Genomic DNA, 12,094 nt, shown 5'->3' with positions numbered 1-12,094 from the left:
GGAATTAGGAATGCATTTAGGTACAGAAAGATTTATTACTTTTATACTGAATTTCTCATAAATTGAAATACTTCAGTATAAGATATAAAACTAATCTGAAGATGGAGTGGGGGCTCACACCTGTAATCCCAGCTGCTAGGGAGGCTAAGGCAGGAGGATTCCTTGAGCCTAGAAGTTTAAGACTAGTCTGGGAACATGGCCAGACCCTGTCTCCAAAAAAGCAGAACAAAACAAAACATCTGAATCAGCAGCACCTTGGGAATGGAAGCATATGAAGTATTCTTACCTGTAGCCACACCTTAGACTTGGTTTCATTCTGCAAGATTAGTGGCACTTGAGACTTAAGGATGACTTAATAGTGGTAAAAAGAACTCACTGCCTGCACATGAATAAAGTTTAAACCAGCAGCCAGCCTGACAGTCTATCAAAGAGCTACATGAAAGTTGCTGCTGCCTGTCTGTTCTTCTGAGCTGACTACATGGCCTGTCAAACCAAGAGGCTCCAACACAGAACCTCCCCACATCTCCTTGAGTGAGCCTTTCAAGCAAGGTGTTGGCTTCTTGGATTTTGAACAGATATGTGGGATGACTATACTTACTTGTTAAAAATGCCCATGAGTTCACTGTGAGGTTATACTAATTTCAGGATTCCATGGTGGTGGGACAGGTGCCTATGGAGGCTATCACAGTTGGCCACTGCAACAAACTCTGGAAGCCTTCACTCCATCCAGTTACCTCTGATGTACTCCCCCCCAAAATTTCTGTTGACTTACTTCTCATGAATAAGGACCACTTAAGAGTGACACATGCATGGCTTATATTCAGGTAAAATTCTTAAAATTAATCCAATTTATACAATGATGTGCTTAGCAAACTCTCCCTCCATCCCCACAAAGATGAGCCATTTACTCCTCAGTTGCACAAATTTACTGTACAACCTCAAGTGCAAATTACTGCCCTCAGAGTCTGAAATATGCTGTCATAGTTTGTTTTGTTAGGGTGCTGAAATCTTCAGAACTACTTAGTCCTTCCTTTGGTTTTTGTTTCTCTCCACTAAAACTAGTTATGTTCAAAGATGAAGTCACCACCCAGTGTTTCTGGGGTAATGAAAAATGCTCAGTCTTCTGCTATTCAAGATTATTAAGAAGTTTTAATTACAAAAGAAAAGTCGAAGCTCCAGAGAAAAGCAAAAATGTCTAAGGTCAGCAGCTACCGTGGATTTACATTTCACAGCTTTAAAAAGAAGTGTTCAAGTTCAGAAGGTCAAAGAGTTACATTTTAGCTCTGCCAATCAGGATGAGATACTACCAGCCCTTTCATCACACTTCACAAATCTGGAAAGTCTTTCACCACCAGCAGACCCAGGAGACATCATCAGATAAAATATCAGCACATCAGACAGTTTATAATCTCAAGATGTTGGATAATGTTCCAAATGTACTTTTTTCTTCCTTCTTTCAACTGACAAGAATGCTCACAGTAGACAGCCTCCAGGCACACACTTCAGCATCAAAACACGAGACATTCTATCCCTCAGTGTCCACAGATGTGCTCGTGACTCTAAAGCCTTAAGTTACTACCGCCTTAAAAGTCTTCAACTGGGACGGGGATGATGAATTAAAGTTCAGGGAAATGCTTTCTTCATCCATCTGGCAGCTGATGACACATTTACTACTCTTTATTGCCTATCTGTCCCAAAGAAAATGCTGTGATTTAAGCATAGCAAATATCCCAGCAGGGAAAGTTATCAGCTAGATCGAAGGATGCAGAGGAAACAGAAGATTCTAGGCTGAGGTCAAGGAGAAAATGAAAAATCAGAAAGACAGGGATTACCAGAAAAAAATATGTCAGCAGTAGCGGGGCTTTAGCATTCGAGGCGGAGAAATAAGAATAAGCAGGGAGTGATCAGTCCAGAAAACAGAAGGACTGGAAGGAGAACAAAGCAATAAAATTAACAGGGAGAGACTGGGGATCATCAGGAAGGAGGGGGCACCGCAAGCACGGGGAGGACAGGAGGCGGGAGGAGGGAGCAGGGAGCAGGGGCAGCCCAAGCAGGAATTTTGGGTGGCTGATGAAGAGATGAAAACAAAAAGAAGACTGGTGTGGTTGCCAGACTCCAAAATGGCTCCCAGGAGCCTCATCTGATTTTCATGCCCTTGTAAAGTCTTTTCCCACACTGAGCTGGGCTGACATATGTGATGGCTAAGATATTATGGAAATGATAATGGGGTCTGGCTCCCAAGGCTAGGTCACAGAAAGGGGAACTTGTGTATGGCACTCTCTTTCTCATCACTTGGTTGTGGGGAAAGCTAGCTGCTGTGTTCTGAGGATACTCAAGCTGACCTATGGAGAGGTTCACATGGAGTAACTGAGGCCTCCTGCCAAAAGCCAGAACGTGAATGAAACCCCTGGGAAGCGGCTCCTCCATTCCCAGTCAAGCCTGTGGGTCCCTGCAACCCTGGTACACCCTTGACTGCAACCTCACAAGAGATCTTGAGCCAGAACCACCCAGGTAAGCTCCTGAATTCTTGACCCATGAGAACTGTGTGAGAAAATAAATTCTTATTGTTGTTGTAAGGTGCTAAGTTTCAGGACAATTTGTTCCTAACAGAATTATTTAGAGATGACTAAAAGGGTCAGACTCTGTGGACAGGGCAGGAAAGCAGAGATGAAGGACAGAGTTGGGAGGAAAAGTCGGTAACAGAAAGGTCATCAGCTCTGGAGTCTGCCTTCTCTCACCTTCTCTTTCCTTCTACACTGCACATATTAAGTTTAAGTGAAACTTCCTTCATGTGACAACTGAATCTGGAAACCCCAAGGTTTACAGTAAGAGAATAACAAGGCTATTCTAAGTGTTTTCTTTATATTTATTCAATTAAGCTCAACAGCCCACGTAGTCAGTCCTATTAATCCCCTTTTCATAGATAAGGGTTATGTGCCTTGCTGAAAGGTACATAGCTTGTGAGTGGCCAAGCAAAGAGCAAATCCAGGCACTCTGACTTCACATGTTTTAATCTCTATACTCGGCTGTATCTGCTTTCAAATGGGGGGGCGGGGCATGAGGTGGGCTCTGGGCTCCATTCTGCTGGAGGCTGTCTGTGTAGCTGCACACTAGGGGGCGCTGTTTCCACCTTAATACTCTGGCCTAAGGAGAAGAGAGACTTTTGTCTTGGTCTCCCCCCTCCCACCCCCCAGCTTAACTGGAACAGATTGGAATGGTTACAGAAAACTCAAGGAGAAAAGAAAAATAAACATTAGTGGTGAGGAGCTATACACCCTTGTAACAAGGCCTAGCACAACTAGGCATGAATTGGCCTCCGGGCCCACCCTGCTCAGTGCTGGCTGCAAAGGCAGCCTGGTGCCACTGTGGTGAAAGAGGCTATGTCTGGCCCACAGAAATGCCTCCTCCCTAAGTAACGTCACCACGAGGGGTCCTGCCCTTCAGGAAAGCCAGATTCCCTACCTCTAAACCAAAGTAAAACCAAGTTCTAAAACCTAGTTAGGGACTAAGTTCTGGGGAAGAGCCTAACAGGGACCTGCTGGTGACCATGGCCTTGTGGAAGTCATTTTGTGAATTTTTGGTCCATGTTGTTTCAGAGTATATGTTTATGGGCTGGCCTTGCTTTCACACTGTGCCCTTGGTGCTGGGGGTGTTCATGAGCACGGCTCTGCTTTCAAATCCAGCTATGCCACTGTACCCGCCATGGGGCTTCCCTCACAAGCCCCCCAGGTAATATCATCTCAGACACAGGATGTATCCTGTGCATCCTCTGGGCCTGGACTACATTATGTTTCCAACCTTTGCCAGCCTTGACACACTCAGCTTCCCTGCTGGCTTCCAGAAAAAAACTAATAACCCTAACCTATGGTGAACTTCATCATTTTATGAAGTTTTATGGGGTTAGGGGGAAATGCTGGGCACAGTGTAGACTGTTTCACTTTCAAAGATACCTATTAGCAAGCTCTTCCCCCAAGGCTCCCAGGAAGAGATGCCACTGGGCCCTCTTATCTTTCCACCTCTCTCTACCCAATCTCTGCCCCACCCCAGGACTCCCTCCCTCTTTTCCCACACTGCCCTGCTGGTTCTCTCAATCTCTCACCACTTTCCTATGCAGAGCATGTGTGAAGATCTAAACCCAAGTCCTCAGTAGCAAACTATCTTCCTGCTACTGGCCCTTCCTCAAAGACCAGCACTGCTTCTCCATAACAATCACACAAGGTTCCTCCTGGAGGATTTTGAAGCAGGCCCACCAGTGATGGGGAGAGTCAGACCACAGAGGCAGGAGACAGAGAGCCAAAAATGGCCAGATTCCACCCGCCATGACAGCAAGTCACTTCACATCTCTAAACCTCAGTTTCTTCTTCTGTAAAATGAAGACTAAACTGAAAGACCTGTGACGACTTCCAGTTTTCACATTCTGCCTTAGGTAACTGCTGACAATCACGCTCCTTTGACCGTTAGGTGGGCTCTTCCGAGCCCTCTGCTTGAGTAGGCCTAAGCTTGGGTTTCCCTGTCCTTGCAGACACCAGTTTGAACAAGAATCCTGCTAAGTTAAGTCAGGGAAAATCTCCCACCCTTGGTACCTTTACCTTGATTTTAGGTCCCCCTGGCTGCCCTTAGCAATAATCCCATCAAGTCAAATTAGCCAGAAACCCCTTATCATTGATTTTTCCTCTTAGTGACCTCCATCCACTGACCCCTACTCTGCTCCTGTGTTATAAATCCCAGTGTGTCCTAGTCAGAGTTGGAGTTGAGTCTGAGATCACCAGCACTGGTCCCTGCACCTGTGGCCGTAGCTCCCCTTTGAAAAAGTTTGCCTTACCATCTTTAACAAGTATCAGGAATGACTACCTTTTTCTTTACCAACCAAAAAATGATAATCAAGGTAAAACTAACTCTCACTTGTCCCAATGTCTTTCACTTTTAGGTTTAAAGGGCCTTAATTACGTGGTCACTGCCCTATTTTTTAAACTCTCATCTACAAAAAATTATTCACGATTTGAAGTTTTGCTTCTGCTACTTGCTTTGATTCAGCCCCTCAAAGAACATGATCTGGCACGTCTGTCTATGGAGGTAGCAGAGTTGTCTTCCTCACAAGGATATTAAGATAACCATGAGGACTTTTGCGGCAGAGAAAGGATACTTTGGTATTTCAGATACATTTTCAACACGTAAACAAAAGTGCCACTAATCTGTGATCAGAGACCAAACTTAATACGTGTCATCCTCTTTTCCTTCTTAGTTCTTTCAATGTCCCCACCAAAATGTAAGTTCCAGAAAGGGGCACAAATGGGGGAAGAATTGTAACAGAACTGTAAATTCTGCTGACCTTTGACTTAGCCTTGCTTAATTCTCTGGTGAGTAAAACCCACACAGTAAAAAACCATCAATGCCAAAATCCATGTCCTGGCAAATAGGAGTTATTGACTCTTGCACATGCTGTCCTGGCTTCTTAGCTGGCTTTTATCAATTCTCTGATTCTTTGGGAAAAGATTATCTATTCCAAGGCATGAAAGCATCTAACTAGGACAAATCATGGTAAAGAGCTTCTGCCCATGAAAAACAATCCTCCGTCGTCAGATATTCCCTCCTAATTGATCATAATAAGCTATTTTAAATGAAGGGGAAGGGAATGCATGGCACTCACACACAGTAATTATTGCAATTCTCCTTTTGTAATGTCACTGCACAGAAAAAATAATTTGATGCCTTACAATGACATCAAAATTAGGGTATTTGGTACAGTAAAGTAATTTGACTAAGATGCATTATTTAAAAAGCAGGTTTTCATCCCAGTGACAACATATACCACAGATTCTGGGAACTGTAATGAGAAGAAATTACCACGAGGCAGAACCCATGAGAACAGGCAGTAGTTTGGCATTGTAGCCTAAAAGCTGGAATCAGAGATTCCGTTAGCTGCTAATATTTAATGTAAAATCCAGTGATTCTGTGTCAGCTTAAAAGTAAAAGGAAAAGAAAAAGACCCCTCAGCTTCCTGGATAAGTTTTCTGGCAACTTGAAAACACTATGTTGATCTCTGTTAAGTTGAGCACCTAAGAGACTATACCAAGCTGGTCAACAAGCAGAGGTGGTCACAGAAAGAACTAGGCCTATCATGCTGATATTTATGTGTGACACGTGTCTGATCTATGAAAGTCAGGTCAACTTAGGGAGGTGGTCACTGTAGGGAGGTGATCCATTATGGAGGTTCTACTATATATGCCTAAAATTTTAAAGGTGAGTTTAAATCAAATATCTTTATTTTACAAATAAAAGAAAAAAACCCAGAGGAAGTCTCACAGCTATTAGCAAAGCCCACGGGCCTTAAGCACAGTGGAGGAGGAAGGGGTATCAGTGGAAAGACCACTACTCTTTATCTCACTTGTAATCTCATCTTCCATCTTGACCAGTAATCAACATTTCCCTTAATCAATAGATGATCTGTCTTTCTCTCTCTTGGTATCAATAAGTAATCCTTGAGTGCTTACTGTGTGCAAAATGCTGGGGCTACTATAATAATAAAGATATACCTAGCATGAAATTGTTAGATATACCTATCAATTTTACCTAACATCTCAAGCAAATACAAGTGATTATCATGTTTTTAAAATTCTACAACTTTTCACTCCACAAATTCAGGTGAGCTCACGTGAGGATATGTGCATGTGTAAAGGGGTACATGTGTGCACAGAACATCGGCCTGTATTTCCTTGAAATGGTTAGCTGTCCAGTCCTTATGTTGGTGTCTCAATGCTAATAAGCAGCACCAACTGACCTAGTGGCAACAACCGAAAAGGAGGACCTGGGCTTAGATCTAGGAAGAAAGATAAAGTACAGGTTACCAACGGGTAACAAGAAAGGGGGAAGCGACCATGACCCAGAGTAAGCAGGGCCTAAGGAGCCTCAGCTGCCATCCTCACGCAGTCCTCACACAGCCCTCGCTGTGGCTCCCAGCCCTGCCTGGGGCAGTGACCTGGGAGAGAAGTACAAATGACCTCTGTGAGGCTCACTGGAGCGCTTTCCTAGGTTAGCAGTGACCAGCATGAGGAGCCACTCGCTTTTGCTTTAATAAATGATATAACCACCAGAATTCGAAAAGAGGTGAAGTAACTTTTATTTTAGTTCTCTTAGAAGTTATCTTAATAAAAATGTACTTCAATCTATTTGGGGGGAAATATGTTTTGAAAGAAAACCTGTAAATAATTTATTTATTGGATGTTTTTAATTTACGTAACTTTTCTTGGAACTGACGATTAAGAATTCCATTGAAATCACATTATAAACTGACCTAAGCCAATTTACTAAGCCTGGTTCTTTTGATAAATACTTAGGTCACTTACAAAAGTTTTTGTTGGTCATGATGGTATTAAAGTCCTTTTTTTTAATTTGGATTTTTTTAAAAATTTCAGATTAATATGAGGGTACAAATGTTTAGGTTACACTGTTTTTGTTTCTAAACTTACAAAAGTTTTGAGACACACTGTGTTATGGCCCATTACTTCACTTCCAAGAAACACAGTTGACAGCATCCTTTCTGAGTCAATCACACAAGCTCCAACTTGCTGGGCTTATCACTGTTGCAGGGGGTTTCATTTGTTTCCGTGTGGGAGGATTTTAAGGGTTTTGATGTTTGTGAATCTCAAAAACTTTTGTAATGACCCATGTATAAGGAGCTAGGTGAGAACCACGAACTCCGTACACTCAAACTGTGACCAGTCTCAGTCCAAACTCCACCAAGGTACATGCGCAAACAGAAACAGACACAAAAACAATCTCTCTTTTCCTGGGCAAAATTTTCTTTTTCTTTTCAGGTACTTATATAAGGATTATGCTAGTTCACTCTGAGGTACACACAACATTCTCGGGGCAAGACAAGCAAATCGCACAGACAGGTGGAGAATGGAACCCTCTGACAAGGGAGGGAGCCACAGACCTCACACTCTGTCCTGAGGGATCAGGATGCCAGGCATGGCAGGTTCCCATTCCTCACTTGTGCGAGGGTGGGGCTCTGACCATTCAGTCCACAAAAGAAAAACGCAAAGAAACCTCTCGGACTATATTTGATGTGTTTCGGCAACCAACTTTGGAGAAGGCATTCCTAATGATGATGTATTGTATGTCAATTAAACATACTAAGGGACTGAATTGATGTATACACATACACGGCACTGTGTGTGCTTCCGTATTCACAGAATATATTACCATATAGACAATCTGATTGTTTCTACCAAAAAAACCCCTCTCGATCTTTAATTATTTACTGCTATTTTACCAGGCAAGTTCTCTCTTGTAACTTTAAATTATTGGGAGCTACTATGTAAAACTTATCAAAATTTTGCAAATTTTTAACACAGTAACTAAGAAAATGACATGAAGGCTATGTTAACCAGTTTGATGGAAGTGTTTCGGATTGTGTGTGAAAACACCACACTGTACCCCAGAAGTGCATTAATGTACACAGTTACCATTCAATAAAAAACAAAAACAAAAAATTTTGCAAATTTGGTATTACTTATCATTCCTCTAATAGATAAATGTCTATTAAACCAACTGCTAATGAAGTTGTTACTCTTTATTCTAACAGGACACCACAGTCAACACCTAAGGTTTACTTCTAAGTTCTCCATCAACAATGAACAGGTGTTACCACTGTGGGTATAAACATTATTCTAGTTTTTCACTCTATTTTAGACTTTAATAAAGTCAAAATATGTTACCAAAATTAACATCGTGATTCAAAATAAGATTTTTTTTAAAAATCACGATGTTCTCTAAGGCTTTAACATTGCAAATCATTTTGATAATAATTAGAAAACTATTACTTACTGTGCTTTCACACATAATGTTCAACCCTAACCACAACCCTGTATTCCCACTGTAGAAGTGAGGAGCTGAGTTGGACAAAATTACCACCAGATACATGGTTCAGAGCCAAGTCTGCCTGGCTTCAAATCCTACTCTTTCCTTTTTAATTTGTTACCACATCCTAGCCCCTAAACAAATTAAACTACTAAACTATGCAACTCAAAATAACTAAAATTACACAGACACGCCACAAATCCGATTTCATACCTTTAATCCTCTGAAACTTCCTGGGCTAGTTGGCGAGGAACTGGAGGATTTAGTAGATTTAGGAGTGGAAAGTTGGCTGCTGGGAGTTCCATTAACTGATCACGAGACAAAAAAAAGATAGAAGTCATTAAGACCCAGGACAACCAGATCGTATGAAAATACTTAGTGCATGCACAACGCAGCTCCAATAAAGCTTCAATTCATTTAAGCTCAAAGCAGGTGGCAAGTCAGCAAAAAGCAAAAATAATGTGTTTTATTGCATTACAGACAAAAAAAAAAAATCAGACAATTAGCGAAACCAGATTTTCAATAGTAATTTCCCAACAGTGATATAAACAAATGTATAAGACATCATGGATTTAGAGATATGAAGGAGAAACTGTCCATATATCCTGCCTGCCCGAAATGGTAGAGAAATGGAAGACTGCCCTAGTTGAATGTTGACTGTGAAGGCCATTTCATAATCTCCAATATCCACTCTCTTGGTGTCTACCAACCCAAATAACCAAGACGTTCTATGGCTCTCACCATATTCCAAACACATGTTCTAAGTATGCTCTTAAGGGAAAGGGAAAATTATTAGTGCTTTTCCTTATAATACCTATTTATTTGCTTAACAGCCATAAAAGATATTCTTCAACTTTCTTTTCATCTAGACTACTTGTGTTTCACTCCTTCCTTTTTCTTTTCTTCAAAGCATCACTTCCCCATTTCTTAGCAAACCTTGGTAGTTTTCTGTGTACCCTCTGCATACTTCTTTGGTTGAAAACTTGATTTAGATCCTAAGCTAGAAAGAGTAAGGCCACTATTGTTAGAGGGGAAGGATAATTTGCAGATTCTGTATTACAGAATGCTTATCCAACATTTCAGAATGACTTATGCTTACTCTGAATCACATCATTTGCATCCATTTCTGTAGTAATTTCACAAAGCTGGTAGTTAACATCTACTATTGGTATATGTTTTTCTCCTGTAAAGGGTATTTGTAATCTCTTTTACTATTAATCTTCAAAGGTTTTGCCCAAAGTAGGTGAAAACTGCCATTCAGGCTGGGGGCAGTGGCTCACGCTTATAATCTTAACACTCTTGAGGTAAGAGAATTGCTTGAGCTCAGGCGCTCAAGACCAGCCTAACCACCCCATCTTTATTGAAAATAGAAAAATTAGCCAGGTGTTGTGGCAGGTGCCTGTAGACCCAGCTCCTTGGGAGGTTGAGGCAGGAGAATTGCATGAGCCCCAGAGTTTGAGGTTGTTGTGAGTTAGGGTAAGGACATGGCATTCTAGCTCAGGTCATTGAGGGAGACTATGTCTCAAAAATAAAAAAAATAATTTAAGTTTGCTGTGAGCAGGGACTAATTTTCTTTTTCTTTTTCTTTTTTTCCCCCTCCATCGCACACAGCAACCTGCACAGGTAACCAGCTCCTAATCAATAAGGACCATCAGCTTTTGGCTTTCACTGGTGTTCTGATGCCATATTCATACCAAAGACTCCCTGGAAAGGTGACAAGTAAACAACTAGAGGAGAAAAATCAGCTCCTACAGATGGTGATCTCTGTAGCAAAGCAGTCTCCCTAAAGAAATACCCCGTCTAAGAATAGTTTCTTAACAAAACTCACTGCCAGGAATTTAACCCTTGTCAGTAACTGTCTGTATTTTCTCCCAAATAATCCTCATCACATGTGAGTTTTGACAGCATTTGAAAGGTTCTAAAAAATGTTTTCTAATGAGTAGCTCTTAATTTCACTTGCACATTTCTCCAGTGTGGGGAATCAGAATAGGATCCTGGACACTGCAAGTGGTGCCCACTGCTCCCAACACCTGTGCCACGCCTCATGCCTCCAACTATGCCTTGGATTTTCTCTCCCAAAATTTTATCTCCCTCTTCTCAACTCCAAAAGAAGAAATAAACTTGGGGGCTTTTTGTTTGTTTGTTCTCTCTGAATACTTTTTATCTTGGCAGACTACGAAGATTCATAAGCTATAACTCTAAAACAAACATTTAAGACTCCAACTATGGAATCCACTTACCCATCTTAGTATCTGTGTGTTTACTGCATACTATTAGCTATTAGTTATTTTTATATGTTTCTTGAAGGATTTAGTCCACCAGAAGACTTCACTCAAAGAAGTACTTCTGTCCCAAGATTGAAAACTACAGTATTATGTTTACAAAGTTACCAGCTCTATTTGAAATTCCCATCAGACCCACGGAATATTTCCAATGGTAACAGGTATATGCTAAAGCAATCTGTAAAAGCAAGACTCCCTCTGGGTATTGTAGCCTTAGTTACACAAAACTCTCTCTCCTTCCTGGTGGTAGGTAGAAAAAAGGAAACACATCAGAGACAGAGTACTGTCTTCAGAATCAAACCCGTGTCCCAGTAGCTGACTCTGGCTTTCAGTTTTCTGTAACTATAGCAAATGCTGAACATGCTTTGAATGAATCTCCAGTAAAAAAGACCATTTGCTCTCTGCAATGAGATTTTAAAATCCTACAATCTCTACTTGATGAACTTGGAGCCTACTCTATTAACCCAAATCCACATATGTACGCAGTTGGAAATTGTTACTGGAATGCTATGACTTGTCTTAATTTCTAAGCATTCCAAATTCACATTAAGAAGAATTGTTCATGGATTTATTAGGCTATATTATGGAGCAGTTGGTATATACAAGAAATGTGGCTATAATGCCTGTTTTTAGTTCAATATATTAATTTTCCTCTTTGGACCTCAGGGAAACAAAATTGAATTATTCACTCTTGATTCTTGAACCATTCTTCCTACCTTTATTTAATCATTTCCCTGCCATGATAAGCATCTATAAACATATCACGAAAAACAAGAGCTAGGGACTTGGCAAAAATCTTCATCTACCATATGATTAGCCAAAGAGAATGTATTTATGCAAATTTCATATTATGTTTCCCAGTTTTAAGAGAGCATAATAAAGGCTTGGTGCTCATAGCTCATTAGTTAGGGTGCCGGCCACATGCACTGGGACTGGCGGGTCTGAACCCA

The 12,094-nt window shown here is 41.1% G+C and overlaps 1 protein-coding gene across 2 annotated transcripts in view; it reads right to left on the bottom strand.

Moving 5' to 3' along the window:
• DCLK2 (doublecortin like kinase 2) overlaps window positions 1–12,094 on the bottom strand; it is a 170,822-nt gene that overhangs the window by 41,190 nt on the left and 117,538 nt on the right. For both annotated transcript variants that reach the window (XM_003790212.3, XM_012805407.2), the window contains one exon: window positions 9,076–9,170. In XM_003790212.3, the coding sequence (XP_003790260.1) occupies window positions 9,076–9,170 (95 nt within the window). The remainder of the gene's footprint in view (window positions 1–9,075; window positions 9,171–12,094) is intronic.

This window comes from Otolemur garnettii, unplaced genomic scaffold (assembly GCF_000181295.1).
Source record: "Otolemur garnettii isolate 467f Iridium unplaced genomic scaffold, OtoGar3 scaffold00041, whole genome shotgun sequence".
Classification (NCBI taxonomy): domain Eukaryota; kingdom Metazoa; phylum Chordata; class Mammalia; order Primates; family Galagidae; genus Otolemur; species Otolemur garnettii.
This window is presented reverse-complemented; position numbering and strand designations above follow the sequence as displayed.